This window comes from Drosophila innubila, chromosome X (assembly GCF_004354385.1).
Source record: "Drosophila innubila isolate TH190305 chromosome X, UK_Dinn_1.0, whole genome shotgun sequence".
Taxonomy (NCBI): domain Eukaryota; kingdom Metazoa; phylum Arthropoda; class Insecta; order Diptera; family Drosophilidae; genus Drosophila; species Drosophila innubila.
In genome coordinates, this window is record NC_047626.1 from 12,108,576 (window position 1) to 12,130,665 (window position 22,090).

Genomic DNA, 22,090 nt, shown 5'->3' on the forward strand with positions numbered 1-22,090 from the left:
CTATAACTATCCCTATCCCTATCCCATTCCCATTCCCATTTACCATTTCGGCTGTTCGCATATTTGCGGCCCCGACAGCCGTGCGATCATTGACTTTTGTCAGGCAATTCTACCTATCTTTCTCCCTCCCTTTCTTCCTTTCTTCGCCGTCTCTTTCATTGCGTTTGTGCCTGTCCTGTGCAAGGATAACTTTCTCACATGACAACAAGCCGAATCACAAATATTCTAAAATATTTTATATGAATACATTCATATTATTTTAACTTTAAACTTCAATATCATCAAACCAATTAATTAAATATATGTTATATTTGTATTTGTATGTATTTTAAATGTTTTATATATAAATTATGTACTATAATTATATTTATACATTAGCTTAAAGTACAACAAATATAATTATATTAAATTAAGTGCAATGCAAAAGTTTATATTTTATGTATGTATATTTCTTTTATTATGTTGGTTTTTTCACTATTATTATTATGAATTATATTTATGACTGGAAATTCTATGAGGAAAATTCTGCATTTGTGATCTCTTTTTTTTTCTTGATAGTTTTCGTAGTTTAAAGTGAGTAATCATTTTATAATTATTGTTATTAATCTGCAGATTCTATTTATTATTACTTGAAGCTTTTTTTTCACACTTCAACTGGTAGTTAATACCAAATTTTTGATCACTTTTTTTTCCAGTTTTTGCGACTTTTGTAACCAATTTATTTATGTTTTTTTTTTTCATAAATATTCAATATTAAATAATGTTATACATATACTAAACTTACTTTAACTCACTTTTTAAAAACTAAATAAAATTGATGAAAATTTAAACTGTCAATTTTGCATAAACAATATTAATGAATGTTTCTTGTATTGTTTCTTATTATAATTATTTTAATACAAAAAACTAACACTTTAGGTACACATTTTTTTGGGAAACCGCTTGCTATTGGGTTTGTTTTGAAATTACTTTTCAAACACCAAATAATGTTATAATTTTAATGTATTTATGTACATTCCACAAATCAATGTGACTTCATTATAACCTCAAAGTGCTACATAATGAACCGCGACAATAATTAATAATTCATTGCTCTGAAATACTTCTAACACACACACACGCATGCATAAAAACATACATACAAAGAAAACTGTGTAAGTATGTCTGCTTAATGTTCATTTTGCCATTAGCATTTGTTGCTGCGTTATTGCGCGCGTGTGTATGTGTATGTGTGTGTGTGTGTGTGTGTGTGTGTATGTGTATCTGTATCTGTGTGCGGCTCCAAATAATGGCGACGACATCGTTGGCGCTCGCAATTTCAATCATTTTATTTGCACAAACGTAAAAATCAAAGATAAGCACAAACATCTGCAGTTAGTCAAGAAAGTGTTTTGACACAATTAAAAATGTCAGCATTTTCTCTGCACTAAACAAATGTACATACATATTTTTATGAAGTTTTATTTAATGCCTTATTTTCTTATTTTTGTATATATGTTCTTAGAAAAAGTTAGTAAAAAACAAAAATTGTTTTCATTAACCTTATTTTTCTTTTAGTATAAACACCATTATTAAATGGTTTTTAAATTTGTTATTTTGTTATTTTATAAATAAATTTCAAAATTAAATATGTATGTGAATTTGTATATTGTTAATAGACTTTCTTGAATAGCTGTTTATCAAAAGCAAGCAGTTTGGCACGCGATTTGTTCTCTCAAAGCGTCGACAAAGCAGATGTCGCTGTGCATGTGCTTCTGTCTGTGTGTGTGTGTGTGTGTGCGGGGCAGCAGATGCGCAACAAATTTAAATGTTAAAATACATACATACATACATACACATCGGGAAAAAAACGCGAAACGAAATTCATTAAGTCTAGCAAGAACAACACAACAACAACAAGCACATGGGAGGCAGCCCCAGCGTTGGATTGGGCGTGTAAGAGAGTCCGAAAAGAGAATGACACAGGCGAGAGTGAGCGAGAGCACGCACACACACACGCACACACATTTTACGCTCTCACAAGCTGTTGGCGCTCTCTACTACTATTCCTACTACGTTTTTGCAAGCACTTTCGAACGGCAACAGTCGAAGTTGTAGGCAATAGCAGCATCGGCCATTTTGTACCCATGGCCAGCCAACATCAACAATAACAACAACACGACAGTGTCCAATCGGCAAACGCAACGAGGCCATTTACAACAACAGCAACAACAGCTAAAGTGCAATTTTGCAAGCACAGCAACAACATAAGCAAAAAAGCACGTGCCAATGCACGCCTCCCTGTCGCTCAGTGTATGCACATGCATGTGTGTGAGTGCAAGAGAGCAAGATAGACTGGGGATTGTGGGAGTGGGTGTATGTATATAAATATATGTATATGTATTTGTGACTGTGTGTGTGTGAGTGCAGCTTAACGACCCTTGGTTGGCTGGCGGTTAATCAAACACACACGCACACACATACACACGTGTATGTAAATGATTTGATTTGTTTAAGTAAAATTCTAGGAATTCTATTTTGTGTTGAATTTTGAGCGCCCAATTTGTTGGCAGCTGAAAAGCTGGCCGAACCTGATGCCGAATCCAAAGCCAGATGTGGCCAACAATCAGATATTGTTGGGCTAATTATGAATAGCAAACAATGGTCATCTTAAAAGCTTAAAGCCTTTCAGCTGGCCCACAAAAAAGTAGCAAACAAATGAAAAGTCTGTCCATTGTTAAGAGATCCTTTTGCCGACAGCTGTCCAAGGAATGTGAAAATAGGGAATAGGGAGTATGGGAATCAGGATGCCTCCCTCTTTAGCCTTAGCTTGGGATGCTGCGAGGCGGCCGCTTCACACCCTGGACAGGCCAAGGACTCGTTACTGGTTACCAGTTACCGGTTACTGGTTACTGGTCGGCTGACCAGTTGATCACTTGACTAGTTTGTTGAATGCCGCCGGCCTGTCCTATTGCCAGGCCAGATTCAAGACTCAAGCAGCTGTGCTAAAATACAAAAATAATAAAGAAAACTAGAAAAGCTATTCATTGTTTGCAATTCTTTTGTTAAACTAACAATCATTCAAAGCCACATTGCTACCTACATTTATTATTTCGGCTGCATATTTTTTTTTAAGAATATCAGATTGCTGTGTTAAAGGGGAACGCTATATTAACTTATGAATATATTTATTTATTTTGAATTTAAATTCAAAAGTCAGCTGTGGCGCCATCTATGGCATTTCGTCTGTCTGTGTGATCTGCAAGTTCGTTTCGTTAAGTTGGTGTACTTATTGACTGCAAACTTTTGAATGAAGCTGCTGGTTGTGAAACAAGATAAGCTTTCCCACAAAGCAGTCACACTGACCTGCAAGCAGTGTAAAAGCTCAGCCAGTTTCAAATAGACACAACTGCAAGTTGGCGTTACAGTGGCGTCCATAGTTAGAGCGCAACTTGCGAATAAAAAACGATTCATTTGTTTTTACATTTAACATGTATTTTGACGTAATTTATTATTATGAAAATGTTAGGCTATAGTACGTTTATAAACTAATTATGTTTTGTGGTCTGTTTTTTCCTACACGCATAATTATTTAATATATATATATTTTCTTATCAATTTATACCATAATTCGTGCAATCAATGCAGTGTGACAAGACACATGTTGCCGTTCATTAAGTAGCATTAAAAAAAAAAACAATAATAATAATTATATATTGTTAATGGTTTCGCGCTCTTTAAGCTATACATATAAAAATTTACAGTATTAACGTTATTGCTTGTAAATCAACATGTATTTGTATTTTTACAAGCAATTTTATCCGTTATTTGGATGCATTTGTTAATCAGGCTGTTCAGTTTAGGAGTATACAGTGTGTTTGGGTGTGTGTGTGTGTGTGTGTGCATTAATTTATACACTCTGGCAAAATACTGTGACTATTCCAATATGCGACTATTGAATACACTTTCATTTTGGGTGTATAATGAATTAAGATATGAATATTATAAACTAGAATAAATTTGAAATAATCCACAACTCGATCATCATTTCTTGCCAGAGTGTGTAAAAAATTGCTTAAGCTATGAAAAACATACTTTATAAAATTCTTATTAGTAGAAACGCTTAAAATCTATGTTCAGTAGTGTGTGTGTGTGGGGGTGTGGGTGTGTATGGGTGTGTGGGTGTGTTTGTGTGGGTGTAAGTAGTAGGGGAAAGGTCAGAACAGCCTTTTTACAATTGATGAAAACTGAACCTTTGCTAATTGCCACAATTGGCATTCTGTTTGTTACTATTTTCTATTGTTATTGGTTTGTTGATCTTTATATTGTTGTTGTTGTTACAGCTATTGTTGTTTGGGCCGCACTCTATTTGATAAAGGCCTCGGGTGGTATTTTATTTTCCTTAAATAGTTTCTCGAACACAAAGGCGGCATGATTGAAATCCCAATTGGTTTCCTCAAGGCATCTGATAAGAAAAAGAGGAAGGCATTAATTAATCAATTAATTCATGCTGTTGCACTTGTTGCTACTCACTTGCGACTCCAGTCTAAATTCATTTGACTCTGTGCACTCATATTCTGCACCATTTGCATTTTGGTTGCATCACTGAGCTGGGAGGTATTCACACTTGTTGCAACTGCAATTGCCGATGGATTGTTAATGCTGGACGTGACTGTTGGCGGTGGCAATAATGCAACAGCAGCTGATTGACTCTGTTGCAAGCGATTCTGCAGCGAATTATTATCGGTTACGTTAACATTCACCGTGGAACTGGCTGTGTTGATGGCGCCCGGCGCTGGTTGATGTTGGCTACGTTTAAATTCACGTGTCTGCTCCGACGTTGCGCTCGTGATAAAGATGGTTTCGTTGCGAATGCAGAAGCCCGTGTTTTGTGGCACCACCACAAACGTGCGCACAAAGTGTCGCAGCTCATAGGCTTGCATTGAAGCGGGCGTCGGACTATCGGCATCTCCTGTGAGTTCCTTGAACAAACCCGTCACAGTGAACACCATCATTTGGGGCTATGAAGCAATGATAAAAAATAATATTAATACCAGAAGAGTTAGAAGAGTCATTTTCGATAGCTCGCAGCTGTTATTAGCAAATTTAAAAAAAGTAACTTTAAGTAAAAGAAAAAATTAATAAGATTTATTTGTGAAGTACCAAAAATTTTATACTAGATTTTTTTTTTTAGGAATCTAATAAAATTTAAATGCAGAATGAATTAAAATGCCAAATAATGATCACAATGACATTCCGCTTAAAAATCGGTTCAGTTTTGATCAAGTTATGACAGTTTGAAGTTGGTCAGACTTCGGATTAAGCCACTTTACAAGTCCAAATTTTTGTTCAATTTCACATGATTTTTTACAAAAAAATGAAAGGTCTCAGAATCAAGTTTAAAGTGTTGTTCTATACTAATTATGATATAAGGAGTTGATTAAAAGTGAAAACTTGAGATTTAAAATTTTGAATTTACGAAATTTCAAAGGGGGGACCCTTAGCATCGAAATCAACATCTAGTAGAATCTAGAGGAAAATATTTTTTTTTAGGAATCTAATAAAATTTAAATGCAGAATGAATTAAAATGCCAAATAATGATCACAATGACATTCCGCTTAAAAATCGGTTCAGTTTTGATCAAGTTATGACAGTTTGAAGTTGGTCAGACTTCGGACTTAGCCACTTACAAGTCCAAATTTTTGTTCAATTTCACATGATTTTTTACAAAAAAATGAAAGGTCTCAGAATCAAGTTTAAAGTGTTGTTCTATACTAATAAGGAGTTGATTAAAAGTGAAAAATTGAGATTTAAAATTTTGAATTTTCGAAATTTCAAAGGGGGGACCCTTAGCATCGAAATCAACATCTAGTAGAATCTAGAGGAAAATATTTTTTTTTAGGAATCTAATAAAATTTAAATGCAGAATGAATTAAAATGCCAAATAATGATCACAATGACATTCCGCTTAAAAATCGGTTCAGTTTTGATCAAGTTATGACAGTTTGAAGTTGGTCAGACTTCGGACTTAGCCACTTTACAAGTCCAAATTTTTGTTCAATTTCACATGATTTTTTACAAAAAAATGAAAGGTCTCAGAATCAAGTTTAAAGTGTTGTTCTATACTAATTATGATATAAGGAGTTGATTAAAAGTGAAAACTTGAGATTTAAAATTTTGAATTTTCGAAATTTCAAAGGGGGGACCCTTAGCATCGAAATCAACATCTAGTAGAATATAGAGGAAAATATTTTTTTTTAGGAATCTAATAAAATTTAAATGCAGAATGAATTAAAATGCCAAATAATGATCACAATGACATTCCGCATAAAAATCGGTTCAGTTTTGATCAAGTTATGACAGTTTGAAATAAATAAATAAATAAATTTATTGGCGAAACCATGATCAAAATGACATTCCGCTTTAAAATCGGTTTAGTTTTAATAAAGTTATGAAAGTTTGAAGTTAGTCAAATCTTTAAATTAGCAATTTAACAAGAAAAAATTTTTGTCCGATTTATCATGATTTTTTACCAAAAAATTAAACGTCTCAGAATCAAATTTAAAGTGTTGTTTTATACGAATTACGCTATAAGGAGTTGATTAAAAGTGAAAACATGAGTTTTCTAATTTTCATTTTTCAAAATTTCATAGGGGGGACCCTATGGTATTGAATTCTAAGTCCATATCTAGAGGAAAAAATGTTTTTTTTAATTAAATTACTTTTAATGCAGAGTGAATAAAGAAAAACCAAACCACGATCAATTACACTTGAAATGCTGTTAAAAACACAAGTAGTAAATGATTTTATAGTGAAATTACGACTAATATGAAGTTGTGCTTAGGTAAATTTTATAAATAAATAATAATGAGCGTAAATATTTTTCCTATTTTTATAACGAAAATATATGGATAGTGATATTTTTTAAAAATATTAGCATAACAAAATAATAGTGACCGTTAATCCTTTTTTATTTTGTGACAATGGTTAATAAATATGAAATGGATTGGACTATATAGTAGCTGCTTACATTGAAAATGGTCAGATCGACGGTGAAGGTGCGACGTTCGTGCAATGTGCGTGGCCATTCATCCAATGTGGACACGCAGGCCAGGCGACCGCTCTTCAGGAGACGCATGCGGGGATCTTCGCGTTCGTTGTTGACAATGCGTCGCAGATTGCGATTGAATTTCCAGAAGCTGTTTAGTCTACAAAAAAGGAACAAAGAACGAGGATCACTCGAGTTGAATTTGGTTGTACTACAATCAAGGTGTTGGCGACTCACCTGCCCGCCTGGCTCATCGAGGGCATTGACATTGAGAGCAGGGCATGCTCATGGTATGCATCTAGCAGCGGTTGTCGATTACCCGAATCGAAAATATTAAAGTATTGATCCAAAAATTGTCGTACAACTTCAGCGCCAGCGCTGTCGCACAAAAAGGATGCCTTTGCCGGTGGCAGAACTCCAGATTCGTTCAAATCAAAGATAACCTGGGGCGCTAATGCTTCCCCATCCTAAACACATGCATTATTTCATATAATAAAATTGATTAGTTCATTACAATAGACCATTAGCCATGCAATTGGAGATGTGCATGTGGCTTTCCTTATCGATCAGCGAAATTAGCGTGCTTTCATTTCGATAGATTCATTTTTAATTATTGCCAAAGGACTTTAATTCAAATTTCAAAAATAAATAAAACGAAAATGTGGCTAAATTCGCGCCTTATCATCAGCATCGATATCAAAAATATTAGCATAAAGAATTTTATTTCGATAACTTAACGCTAAGTTATCGATATAAAATATTTACATACAAAATACCAAAAGACCATAACTGATATTGGTATTTTAGGATCAAGAAAGTTAAGTTTACAAAATTACCGATATGTTTTCCATTAAAGAGTCAATTTTGTATATATTATTATCTATGATAAATCTAGCTATCGATATCGATATAGTGGACTTCGATAAGAAAGTAGGCTCATCTCCTCTACTAAAAACAACAACAATAAAAGTGTCTGCTAAACTCACCAGTTTCATCAGCTTGGGAAACTTTCGCCGTACTTCGCTGTAAATAGTTTGCATTTTGGATATGCGGCCGTTTTGTTATGGCATTAGGATTAGTGTTGTTAGCACACATACATATGCATACATATATATAAATTGTATATATATGCACTAGTATGCAACTGTATTTGTGGCCGTTGCAAACGTTGCCATTATATAATTTCGAAATCCATTTGCCGCCATCTCTCATAAATAAATACATATGTATATATATATATACATATTTTGCATACAAATTATTTATTACTGTACGCTTATCGCACATTGCTTTTGTAGCTTTTGAACAGACAGTTGCACTTGTTTAAAATTAATGCATTTCATCAATCAAAACGCTTGAGCTACAATTCAAATTTAAAAGTGAGCCAAACTTTTAAGCAGTTTTCGTTCATTTTTTATTATTTTTGTTTGTTTTTTTTTTGTTTTTCATTTTTTTTTTGCTTTTTCTTTGGTATAGTTTTTTCTTTCATTTTTTCGTTAAATAACTCCAAACGTAGCCGCACAAAAGCTCGTTGCTGCTGCACTGTCAAGTTCGGTTTTGTTTTTGTTTTGCGTATATTCGTCAAGTCATGTGCACGTTGCATCCACAAACAGAACAGCTAAAAAAAAAAGGGCCGCGGACGCCAGCACGCAGGTCGTGTTGTAGTTGTGCAGTTTGAACGTCACATGTAGTCGATCTAGTGTTGGATACAGTGTTGGTCAATGTTTTGCATGCTGAACGCGCGCACCCAAAAAACTTCAAATTTTTTGTTCAAGCCACCGCAACGACGCAGCCGCAACCGCAAGTGCAACAACAGCAACAGAACAACAGGTCACAATTTAGTTATACACATACTATTCTTGGGGACCAAACAGTTCACAATGGAACTGCCGAACGGCCGACGCACTCGTGCCTGTGTGTGTGTGCAATGCGTGCATATGCGGTGCGAGCATGCGTGCGTTTATTGCGTTGCGTTGCGTTTATTGTACATCATTTGCTTTGTCGTGTCTCTTATGATTTGCTTGTCTGTCGCATTCGCAACGGACAAGGCAAGAGGAAAGCCCAACGCTGCTGCAGCTGCTGCTTGTGTTCTGCCTGCATAACGGAAATGCAAACGCGCTGTCGTCAATGTGTGTGTGTGTATGTGTATATCAGTGTTGCCATATCGTCAAATTGACAAGTAGTTGTTGTAGTTGTGAGCTTTTGCCTGTTGCGCGTTGTCTGGAGTTTGTTGCTGCTGGATTTTTTTTGTTTTGTTTTATTTTTCCTTTTTTATCATTTTTTCTTTTTTTCTTCTTTTTCTTTTTTTTTCTTCTTTTTTTTACTGCCAAAAGCTTGGTTCCACTTTCGGTTGCCTTAAAAGCGGCAACAGTTTTTTTAATGGCCTTAACAAATGCATTTGCCTGCTAAAAATGTCTTGGGAACTTGTCTTAAAGATTGAGCAGCGGCAAAGGATATTCGCAATTGCTTGGCGAACAGTTTGAAATGGGAATCAAAGAGCAAAATTAACAAAAATTCTAGATAAGTAAATCAGAACTAGAAAAAATCAGAACAAGGCTGTATGTATCAACAGGATGCAAGGATCCTACTTAGCCCAGTTCCCGCGTAGTTGATTCGCTGGCAGTCACATCCATTCGGGAAAGTGTGGAATCAATAAATCACACCATAGTATACCTGACAAATTGCTGAGGATCCTTGTAGCGCAAACGACACGGATTATTGCGCAATACCAGCTCCACAATTGGCAAATTGCGAAAGACCAAGAGATGGGCCAACGAGGGTAACTGTGCAACACCAAAGAGAATCAAATTAAAACTTACAAAAAAAAAAAAATAAAGATGAGGTATAAATCACCTTATTATCGCCCAGATAGAGTATCTTTAGATTCGGTAAGCGCTTGTCAGCGCCCTTGAATGCCTCCATAGTGGACATTTGATTATCATTGAGATTGATGGCCTCCAGATCGGGAATATTCTCGCGTATAATGTCGATGGCCACGCTCATGACATTGGCACGGAAGAGCGGACAAAAGATGGGCTTGAGATCCTGATCGGCATGAAAACGCGACAAATCCAGAGCCTTTGTCTGAACATTATATCGCTTGGCCATCACCACCTTCATCTTGGCCTTGAATTCCTCATCGATGGTCACCAGCGGAATGCCGGCCCTGACACGCGGCATCAACCGGAAACCATCCGGCAACTGGGCATGCCGCCCCAGCTGTTGTATACGCTCCGCCACCTCAAAGTCATCCGTAAAGAAGACGACACAGCTCCGTTCCACGCGCCAATATTGTGGTATAAAGACATGGGGCGACATTGCCGCCAGCAGGGAACGCAGAAGCGTCTCCTTGTCATAGATCTGGCCATTGTGGATCTACAGAAGAGAAAGGGAAAGAGAGAGAGAGAAAGGGACACAAAATAATTAATTGTCACTTAATTAACCTTAATAGGTTTGATTGTTTATCTATCAATTGAGTTTCTAATAAAGATAATACTCAATGTGAAACTGAATATTATATTATTGTATTTGTACAGTAAGCATAGACTAAGATGCACACTTCCACTACAGTTAGTCAAGTAATTTTTATATTATTCATAAATTTTTTTTTTTTTTTGTAAGTATCTTACTTGTTTGCTCTATGAAGATTTAGAAAACGGGCTATTCTGCATAAGTGAGCTTTAAGTGTTTTATAATAGGTGAATCACTGTAATTAATTGCGGATATACTCAAAGTATACGACAAGCAGTTACCAAAGTTAATAATATAGTTAACAGGTATAAAAAAAAATATGAGTATCTATTAGAGCTGTCAACGAAAGTCTGACAATGGTACTATCGATAGTTATGGAATTTCCTTTTTAGACTGCTTATATATTTCTTTGCCATACACATTTCAGTCTACAATATTATTTCAATTTTTATGGCTATTGGGACGTTGGTTGCACTCTTGTTTGCTCGTTCCACTTTTGGTTTGTTGTTGTTTGCTTTGTATTTTATTATTATTGGTATGTATTTGGTTTTTTATCATTTTTTTTTATATTTTCGTTGTTATTCTGTGCTCTCATTATAAATTTTCATAGCTCGTTACGTGCTACACTCGCAATTACTCAATATTTGCATACCAATTCCGATTTGTGACTCGAGTGACTCGCTTCTGGGGCCCCTTTGTGTTTTAATTACTTTTGGGTGCGCTTATCTTCAAGTGTCTATGATTTAATTATGAGCATTTTGATTATGATTATGACGCACACTCACTCAAATATTTTGCAAATGGTGGGCGTTTCCTTAAGCTCTTTCAATATGTACATATACATATATCATGCTATCGATACATCACAAGCGATAGCTTTCATTTAATCGGCATCATCGTTTCAGATAATACATATATATCTATTTATATATGAACTAGAGTCGACTGATAGTTCCGTTGTGCTTATTAGATAAGACTAGAACTATCTGTTCAATGGTCTTGCACCTAAAATCAACCCACTTAGTCACACCTCAACTTCTCCCTACTACCTACCCCTACCCCATTCATATTTCGTACGTACTGCGCATTAAATGCGATAAATTTATTTATTATATGGCATTAATGTGTGTTTTATTATTTATTGTTTATCACTAATTATGATATCGATAACGATAACGTACAGCCGAGAACTAGGCTTTAAATGATACTTGCCAAGCTTAAGGGAAGTTAAGCTAATTGCTGTCTTATAATGGATACAATGGAACCAAATACAAACTTATATATACTTAGCTGATATCACAAGTATAAGGAATGGGGGAACAATTGAACACTCAGAGATCAAATAGTCTACTGTTAAAAGTAATCAGAGCTATGAAAAGACGATGACTCCCAATGGGTCTTGGAAAAGATTGCGTGATTGTGGGGTGGTGGGTGGTGTTGGGTATCGGAAAGTGGGGGGACCTTAAGAATAATACGTCGAGTGTATAAATCCCGCGCCTTTGTATCAATACAACAATGAGAAAGACGAGAGGCAATGAGACACATGTACTTCAACAAAAGTATACAAAAAAAAAAAAAAAAAAAAAACAAAGTGAGAATGCTCTAGTGCAGAGTGCTCAACTACGAAACACCCTACACCATGATCTTTAGATACTCTTACACTCCTCTTTCTTCTATTCTATGTGATATTGATTTCTTGATTAATTTGCGAGTTTATTATCCGATTGTGCTGAAATTTTGAGAACAATTTCGGACTTTGTCATGTAAAAAACGTGCTTAAGCTCAAGGCTACAGCTTTAAAGCTGCTCATTTGATTAGTTTTTTTTACGAAAGAGTAGAAGAAATATTCAAATTTTGAAATTAATTGGATCTGTTTGTACTTATAAGCATATTACAGTACATACCTATATGCTCATACAATACATACCTTAAAGGATCTAACAGGTTTATAGATTTGCACAAGCCTATTATACCCTCGGCACAGCGTATGAAAACAACAATTTTGATATGAATGATGACGCCGAAGCGTCAACAGTAACCGGCAGTAACAGTAGCAGTTGCGTCCACGTTGACGTCAACTGAGGCAGCGACTGCAGCAGCGACTGCGACGTTGCGTCGTCAACTGGAGCTGGCTAACAAGCGCGCACCGGCAAACGTAGCGGCATTCGACGACAGCCGTGCGAGGTTAAAGCAACAACATAGACACAACACTGACAAGCCACCCACAATTCACAATTTACAATCCACCACCCACAATTTACAATCCACACTCTACAATCAATTAAAATGGGCGGCTGTTGCTCCAAGGATTTGGATGATAAGCGCTCCTGGAGTCCCGAAGAAACCAAAAATGGCGTAAGTCTAACAAAGTGCAACGAAAATACATACATATAAACAAAAGATGCAGAATTGAGACCGAATTCACGAATACCCTAACAGAGCACCACATCAACGATAATAGCACAGCCCATGGACGATGTGGGCAGCACTGGAGTTTTTACCTTGACGCGCACAACAACAACAACAACAACAGTTGAGAAGCCAACACATGTAGCAGCAGCAACAACAACAATAATAACAACAGCAGGTGATTCTGCCGAGGATTAGCCGAACCTAACCCAACTTCTTTTTTTTTTTATTGTTGTTTTAAGTAAATATGTACATACATGTGTGTATATAAGTGTGCATAAGTATATATATATTTATATCCTATATATATAAACATTTCATTTAATTCAATACCTTTTGTTTTTGACAACAAAACATGTGTATTTGCGTGAATAAGAGGAAGAAGCGAGTGCAAGTTTTAGTGACTGCTCCTCCCACCCCCTCTCTCAACCGCCAGCTATCGAGTACTTATTTATTATTATATGAATTAAATACTCTCGTTCAAAAAAAAAAAAAACAAAAATAATAATAATGCCCATTGAAAGTTCTCAAAGTGTTATTCTTTCGATTTCGTTTTCAAGAGCAATCGAGATTCGTCAACTTGTTGTTTTTGTCTACAAATAAACAAAGCTAAACCCAACAAAATGTTGACGAAACTTTGCCGGGTTTTTTGTTTTTTGTTTTATATTTTTTTGTGATAAGAGAGCTTCTATTCACCATTCCTTTTTAGCCTTCTCCCTCCCACCTTCCTCCATAGAGCTGCACACGCATTCGCACATTGCTAGGCGATGACATCAGAGAGCGTATGATGCCGTTGCACAGCTGAGAGGAAGAAGAGCAACAAGAAATGTGAGCGAGAGTGTGTGTGTTAGAGAGGAAGAAGGTGAGTGGGAGTGTGTGAATGAGAGAGGAGCACGAGGGATAGCATGTGTCACAGGAATCAACACACTCACACACTCAAATAGAGTGCTGCGTCTATGACTCAGTTTCTAAAACAATAACAAATTAAAGCAGAAACAGAAACAGAAACGAAACGTAAAATGTTGAAAAATATATGAATTAAAAATTAAGATTAAGGTGACTCAAGACGTCAAGAAGTTTGCCCATTAAGCTGTTAATTAATGCACTCCATTTTGCACTTGCTGTAGCTAATAACAATGCCAATAACAGCTGGAAAAAAATATTAAATACTACGGAGCGCTAAACTATTAATATAATATGCCTAAACTCTCTAATAACTCATTTTCTTTATATTGTTTTCAAATCTAGTCTCTAAGATTTGCACAATTGCAGTCTAGCCCAATTTTTAAATCCACAGCTTACAGGGTATATTGACAATTGTAATGCCAACAATTCCAGCTGCCTTTTCCGTATCAATGCTATTTAACATATTGCAATTGATTTAACATATTTACATATTACAACAATTATCCGATGAGATGCGAAAACATGTTTTATTATGCAAAGCGGCAAACAAGTCAATTATATATACAAATGCATAAAGTTTCCATTATTTGGATCTGCCTAGAATCTATAAAACTTATAATAGTGACTTTTCTTCCGGTTTTTTTTTTGCATTTGTTTTGTTTATTTTATTAAATGACTAGAGTCATTGCTCAGCAAAGTGTAAATATTAAACTTCATAAAATATATTTTACAAATAAATTAAGAGCTGAAATAATATATTTTTTTTTATCACTATTATAGGAAAGAAAAAAGTTTAGAAATTAAAGAAACCACTGTAATAATATATTTATTATTTTAACTTATGTGTAGATATTTGACACTGAAACACACTGTAATGTACAAAGCTTTGTGAAAAAAAATCAGCATGAAAAAAGTCAGCAATAACTTTTTTTTCATTATTACTTAATTAACGTGTTAAATGCAACATTTTTCAAATTGTTATTCAACGACTTTTTGCATGGCACATTGCGGCGCCGCAGCGTTGCCACCTGCTTAAACTTTAAGCTGTGCTGTCATGCATGTCGTAACGTCTCAATTAGGCGGACACAATTAAAAGCACAGCCTAAATGCAGGCAACAATTATTTTAAAATTTTTCAAGTCAACTGCGAACAGCAAAAAAAAAGATTAGATTATAAAATTGCTAATCATTACACATAGAAGAACAAGTAAAGTGTTGACAATTGCCAAGATAAACAGTCACACACACACACACACAGAGACAGAAAACAGAAATTGTATTTAAAACAAATCAAACGACTGCACAAAAAGCAATTAAAGCAAAATGCAAAAATAAAAAAGGGGAGCATGAACATATCTACACACACACAAACAAATAGACAAACATATATACCATACACAGTATGTCAAGTAATTGTTTTGAAAAAAGATAAAAAGAATCACATACAGTTGGTCAAGTTATTGCTTTAACAAATTAAAAACATTCACCAAAAATTAGCTTTTTGTGTATTTAATTTTTTTTCTCTTTGTTTTAGTATTTTTACTTATGATTAAAATCAATTGGGTTCAACTATTTAAAAAAAAAATGTAAAAACATATCATTTATTATCGAAAAAGTTGATTGACTCATTATTTCATTTGTTATAATTGTTCTAAGAACCATAAGCGTAAAAAAAAATCAAAAAAGTTCATTTGTTTTTTAACAAAATAAAACATGTTAAGATTTTTGGCTTGTCAAAGCAATTACTTGTAGTCACTGTATGTTGATCAAATAATTTGAACATCAACAAGATCGACCCTAAAGTCAAGCAGACACAACAACAACTACGACGCACTTTGGGCTTTTGCAGATCGCTCTTCCCCTGGGGTTACTCTTGGGTGGTAGTAGAAGGGAGAAAGAAAAGGGGGAATGATAGAAAATTGAAATTGGAACGGGGTGCCCGATCGAAACGACAGCTAAAAGTTCTGCGTTGTTAGTGCAAACGCGACGTTCCAAGCAGAAAGACGACAACGATAACGACGGCAAAAAGACAAAAAGACAAAAAATAAATAAATAAAGAAAACCAATTCCAAATTTTGTATTTGAAAAATGAAGTTCGCTGTTGGGTTTTTTCCTGTGCTCCTCCTGGCTGTGTTTCCACTTGCCACACCGTTGCCCATGACCAACGATGCAGATTTGGTATCTTTAAGCTCCACCAACAAGGAATCGCATGAATTGCCCCACATGGTAATTGCACCCAGAAAACTGGAGGAGGAACAGGTTGAGGAGCGTCCTGGACTGTTTGACACCATTGTGGAGCAGTTACATGCAGCTGGTGTACAAACCGCTGACAAGCGGCAACTGCAGACACTCAGCTACAAGGAATTGACACGGCTGTTAGCCTTGTGGCATTTGACGCAAAGAAGCACCTACTACGATGCCAGTGAGAGTCGTGCACCGTCCGCATTTGATGACAACATCGAGCAAAATGGGCAACAAGTCAAACACGAGTCGCACTAGGAAACCACCAAAGAAACAGCTCGACTGTCTATACAGAAAACCTCCCCTCCAGGATGTGTGCCTGTGATGAACTTCAAAAACTCATTCTGTATACATTTTTGTATGTCGATTATATTATAAATTGGTTGCTAAGTAAATTAAGTTTTTTTTTGTGTGTAATGTGAAAAGCAATAACAATAAAAGCAATAAAACTATTTTCTACCCAAAAAAAATTTCCTTTCATGATTCGAACTCTTCCTAAACGATTTACATAAAAAATTTATCTCTTTCTTTACTTTTTCTTACTATATACACCTTTTTTTTAATGGCAAATGTGTAGTGTAGCAAATTATGTAAGTGTAAAATGAAAATCGAAACAGCTCGTATTCGAAAAACGTTTCTGGGATTTAAAATCGCGAAATTAAAACTTTCTATCCAAAACAAAATGAATTTTATTTACATTTCATTGGATTACATTAATACTTTTTGACTAACGAGATCATTTTTGTTAGTCTAAAATAAAATAATCTTTCATTTTCCATGAAAACATTTTCCATTTTAAATTCAGGGAACAAAAAAAGGAGTTTTGAGTTTTAAATAATTTAACTCGGTAAAAAATTATTTGGACGAATTCGAAAAACTAATATATACTAATTTCTGATGGGATATGTTCTACAAAAGTATATTTTTATTAACAATTTAACTTACAACTATAACTTGAATTAAAAAAAAAAAACAATTAAGTATAACTTTTAATCAATTTTTATTAAAGTTTATCGAATTAAGTCTTTTTTATCCGTAAGACTCTTAAGGCTGTTCTATAGAAAAAAAAAACACATTTTTTTGACATTCCTTTCGATTATATTAAAAGTTTATTGCTAAGCAGATCATGTTTGTTAATGTAAAATGTGATATGCAAGGAAAAAGAGAAGAAAGAGTGAATTCTTTTCTATGCCACAGTAGGTTGCTTGGTGGATACGTCCTGCTCGGAGCTGGAGCTGGAGGTGCTGCTGGTGTTGGTAACAACAACACGTGGCATTTGACGACGTTGCAATCGCTTTGCAATTGGAGGCACGAAGAGATCATGCTTGATGAGTGTGCAATCTGCATCCTGGTAAATCCTGCGATTGTTATCCCATTTAAACAGGGCGAAGCAGCAGGAGAGCAACCAGCCGCCAAAGAAGGCAATGACGAATCCCAATGCGGCATACCACATGTAACTAATGCGATACAGATAAAAGTAATGCTCCGGTTCCGGCTCTGGATCCGAACGAGACAAGAACACATCGCGAGCATAACTGCGTTCGATGGGACATCCTTCGATGGACATACCCAGGCTCGGTATGGGCGGCTTTGGTTGACCAAAGCCAATCCAAAAGGAGATGGCCAGCGAGAGTAAAAGTCCGCTAAGGGCGCCCTTCTGGTTCGCCGACGTCACGTACATGCCGAGGGTGAAGAGTCCCAACAATGGACCGCCAATGATGCCAAAGATGGAGAGCGCCGCCTGAAGCAGTCCACCAATGGAGCCGGCCATGAATGCCATGCCAATGCAGACGGCGCCATAGAAAATGGAGAGCAACTTGGAATACCACAATGTCTGGCGATCGCTGAGTGTGCGTTTAACACAACAATGCACCAGAGGCTTCAGGTAATCCTCCAGCGTCACAGCAGACAGCGAACTAATTGCTGAACTAATCGTGGAGAGGCTGGCGCAAAAGATGCCGGAGACAAAGAGACCCGATAGCCCGGTATAGTCACCCATGGTGTCCAGCACAAACAGCGGCATCACCTGATCCCTTGAGCTAACTCTACCCTCCAGCAGGGGATCACAATTTCGATAATACCAATAGATGCACAGTCCAGAGAAGCAAGTGCTGATGCTAAGCAGGCACAAGATGGGCAGACACCACCAAAGAGCGGCACGAGCCGATCGCAGATTCTTCACCGCCAGCAGACGTTGCACCTGCGTCTGATTCACACCATAGATGGCCAGATAGGTGGCACAGCCACCCAGCACCTGGGTAAACCAGGTGTGTCGCTCACTTGGATCAACGCTTAAATTGCTGAAATCAATGCGTCCATTATCCACGGCTGTTTGCCAGATGACATTCAAGCTACCCGCCTTGATCCAAGCACAGATGATGACACTGAAGACGGCGGCAAACATGAGTATCGATTGATAAATGTCCGTGATGAGGACGGCCTTCATGCCACCCATTGTGGCATAAATGGTGCATACGACGCCCACAATCAACACCGAGAATATTTGACTCAATCCCGTAACAGCTTCCAATGCCAATGCTGGTGCATAAACCACAATACCCATGTACAGTATCATCTGCATCGAGAAGGCCAAAGAGGCGGCCAATCTTGTGGCATATCCAAAACGTTGCTCCAGATATTCATAGACACTGGCCGTCTTCAGGCGATAGAAGACGGGCAGTATGAGGTAGGCGGCAATGGGCGTGGATAACACATACGATAAATTGATGATGACAAACATGGTGCCATACTGATAAATCTCCATGGATACACCCAATATGGTTACGGCCGACATAAAGCTGGCCATCAAACTGAATGCCACTGGCGTAACGCCCATCGAACGATCCGCCAGTAAATATTCCGTTGTTGTACTCTGTTTGTTGCCCCCAAAGCGGTAATAAAGTCCGATCAATATTGAAATGATGAGGACAACAGCCAGGATGGCATAATCCCAACCGCCAAGGGTGGCCATCTCTCCTTTTATAGTCTGGCAGCACTGTATCGGTTAAAGAGCGTGAGAGCGAGCGGGAGAGCGAGTGTGAGAGCTAGCGTTGCCCAACACTAGAGATCCAACCGTTTTGGAGCGTGTAATGAGAGTTAAATTCAACTTGGCCTTTTTTAATCGACAGACAAAACAATATTTATTATTTGATTGTTGATAACGAGCCAGCGATAAAGCCAACAATTAGTATATATTAAACACTTTCAGCGTTGTCCAATCCGCCTCAGATTGAGATTCAGCCCGAGTACACGCGCGTCTTTAACGTTTGCCGGCCGTCAATGAAATGGCCCAAATGCGTAGGCCCGTCGACTACCATAAAAACCACAAAAGCGACTCTGGCCCAGAGCAACGGTTAAACGGGCCAAAAGGAAACTGCTCATATTGTTTTTGTTTTTTTCTGTTCTGTTGTTAGTTCTTTTTTTTTTTTTTTTTTTTTTGCTTTTTTATTGCTCCATTGGGTCGCCGCTGTGAGAGATAGCAGCTTAGCGACGACGACAGTGCTCATTACCAACATTACCAACACTTGGGGACAACACGCTGTGTGACCGTCGTCGCCATCGATGCGGCACAGTGGGTTCTCTGCTTAAAGATCGGCATGACGACAATAACAGCAGGTGACCGAATGATAACTACCCTAACACATATTCAACTTTCTTTAACATGCATCCAGTGAATGTTAAACTAATGTTCAACAATTTTCAAGTGCTTACATTTGTCAATAGATTGTTGGTAATGATCGCGTGGTTGTATTACTTTTCCTAATAACGTTAAGTACTCTCTCCCAAATGTTAAACTCTCATTAACAAGCTGTCGATACAAGTAATGATCGTGTGATAACATTAAATTTTTTTTACAGCAATTTTTACAGCATCATTACAGTTAAGTCAAATGTTAAACTCGCATTAACTGACATGATTATTTTTCTATAAGCATCATCTTTACAGTTCTGTTAAATGCTAGTAACAGCTCGCCATTTACAGACAGATTGGTAAATGTTATACACCACACAGTTGACACACATTTTAGCTAAAATTAGATTATGCCCAAGATATTTTAATCTTAATGTCTGCGAGACACTGTAACCCATATAAAGACTGTTTACTTAACAAATTTTACGATTGAAATTAATTAATAAACTTAACGCCAGGCGGTCCATGCACTGCCCTTGGCATAATCATATTGAAGTGTTTCTGATATCATATATTTATCACTAACTACACAACACATTCGAGGCGGCATCTCTAATCCCAAGGATAGCATACGAGATCTTGGGATACGTAAGTCACAATATAGATTATAAGGTTTTATGGTAATTGCAACATAAATCGAATTTTACTTAATTGCCTTTAAGAATATAGTTCTTATCAAGAGTATTTTGACTTCGTATTGTCATAAAATTTATCACATTATTTTGGGCTACATTAAGTTAATTACAAAAAGTGATATACATAAATATCTATATATAACTAAACAGGTGACTCTAATATGAAGGTGGCAGTATTGCAAAAAGCATAAGAAATACAAATGTGCAGGCCTTTCAAGTAGGTTGTATATTGCTTAAAATATTGGTAAAGCCAAAAAATAAAATAGAATTATGAGAGGCTCTTCTGAACTTCGATTTGAAATATGCTTACGCCCATAAATATTATCACAAACAACAATAAACAAGAGAGAAAAGTCATCTTCGGCATGCCGAATTAATGATTGATACAGGTTGAGATACACCATATACACAGTATGTAAGATTTGTTTAGATATCGTAAGAAATAAGCAAAATTATAATTATTATGAAAAAAGCTTTTGCACCAAGTTTAATCAAAACTAAGAGACTAGTCTACATTGAAACAGACGGCTGATTAAGAATTTATATACTTTTAGGTTATAAAAATCATCCATAGGCACTACGTTAAAATTAGCAATAAAAATTAAATAAACACATGATCAATGACAAAATCGGCAATAAATGTAGCTGTCATTAAAATGCAAATACTTTTCTCCATGACTGTAATGATCGGCTAACATAAGATGTTAATAACATGGAGCACTTACCGTGACTTGATACCAGCCAGCTACATTGGGCACCAGTTTACCAAATTTACCACGTGGAATTGGCGAACCACGACGTCGTGACGTTGGACGATCCTGCATAAGTAAGGTGGTCATTTCGCTCATATCGTCATCCTCATCCCAGCGACGGACATCCTGAAGGCGCAGCTTCACATCACTTTTGTGAGGGAACTGTGAGGTCTTGAAGCTGACGCGACGTTTATTACGATCCTTGCGACGCTGATGATCATCATCTGTAACATGGCAAGAGATTAGTGTCAATTCAAAACTCATAACAAAAAAGACAACAACAACATACCGCCATAGTCCTTTAGCGAGGAATAACGCGATCCACCGCCGCCGCCACCACCTCCACTGTTGCCACCGCCATTGCTATTGCCAGCATTGTTATTGTTGTAGCGCTGACCACCGCCGCCTCCGCCGCCACCGCCACCACGCTTAGGCATCGCTCAGAGAATGAAGGCAATACAACAAAGATTGCAGATAATTGCCAGAAGTTGGCTTAGAAAAACAGTCAACTGCACTCCGATATATATTTATATATAGATAATCAAATAATAAACAGGATCTGTCTGTGTACGCACACGTTGCAATTGTTATGTTTTGTCCCAATGTTGTTGCTTCTTTCTTTTCTTGTACGTTTTCTTTTTTTTTTTGGTAGTGCGAATTGTGTATGCGCGTGCTTAAATTTCCAGTTGTTGCAACAAATAACGTAACTAGAACTAAAAATGCGTATTTAATATGCACGACCCGGATTGCGTATGAAAATAAACGTTGATATTTAAAGAGCGCGAATTTGCAACGCAATTTCACAAAATTATCAAAGTATTAGTTCACAGTGTTGTTATAGTTGACAGATGTCATGACAATGGCATTACGACGTTTTACAACACACAGCACCAGGTGTTTATTTTAAAAACATTTTGTGTTTACGTACTGAAAAATGGCAACGCCACGTCAACTTGATC

The 22,090-nt window shown here is 36.6% G+C and overlaps 4 protein-coding genes across 5 annotated transcripts; 2 read left to right on the forward strand and 2 right to left on the reverse strand.

The window, feature by feature from the left end:
- Window positions 1-3,745: 3,745 nt before the first annotated feature.
- LOC117793662 (nuclear RNA export factor 1) lies at window positions 3,746-22,008 on the reverse strand. The gene is made up of 9 exons (XM_034634043.1): window positions 21,421-22,008; window positions 21,105-21,355; window positions 9,882-10,403; window positions 9,702-9,811; window positions 8,015-8,051; window positions 7,266-7,495; window positions 7,011-7,188; window positions 4,513-5,000; window positions 3,746-4,444 (listed from the first exon to the last, which is right to left on the reverse strand). Exons 1-9 carry the CDS (start codon window positions 21,566-21,568, stop codon window positions 4,345-4,347), a joined length of 2,064 nt encoding a protein of 687 aa, XP_034489934.1. The 5' UTR covers window positions 21,569-22,008; the 3' UTR covers window positions 3,746-4,344.
- LOC117793667 lies at window positions 12,652-13,238 on the forward strand. The gene is made up of 2 exons (XM_034634050.1): window positions 12,652-12,854; window positions 12,939-13,238. The coding sequence occupies exons 1-2, from the start codon at window positions 12,786-12,788 to the stop codon at window positions 13,104-13,106; spliced, it is 237 nt and encodes a 78-aa protein (XP_034489941.1). The 5' UTR covers window positions 12,652-12,785; the 3' UTR covers window positions 13,107-13,238.
- On the forward strand, window positions 15,757-16,574 carry LOC117793666. Of its 2 annotated transcripts, none has more exons than XM_034634049.1 (2): window positions 15,757-16,274; window positions 16,305-16,574. In XM_034634049.1, the coding sequence occupies exons 1-2, from the start codon at window positions 15,902-15,904 to the stop codon at window positions 16,310-16,312; spliced, it is 381 nt and encodes a 126-aa protein (XP_034489940.1). In that variant the 5' UTR covers window positions 15,757-15,901; the 3' UTR covers window positions 16,313-16,574. The 2 variants fall into 2 exon arrangements, with proteins under 2 accessions (XP_034489940.1, XP_034489939.1); XM_034634048.1 differs by having other exon boundaries at window positions 15,759-16,279; window positions 16,310-16,574.
- On the reverse strand, window positions 17,127-20,175 carry LOC117793664 (putative sodium-dependent multivitamin transporter). The gene has a single exon (XM_034634046.1). It carries the CDS (start codon window positions 19,023-19,025, stop codon window positions 17,241-17,243), a length of 1,785 nt encoding a protein of 594 aa, XP_034489937.1. The 5' UTR covers window positions 19,026-20,175; the 3' UTR covers window positions 17,127-17,240.
- Window positions 22,009-22,090: the final 82 nt, after the last annotated feature.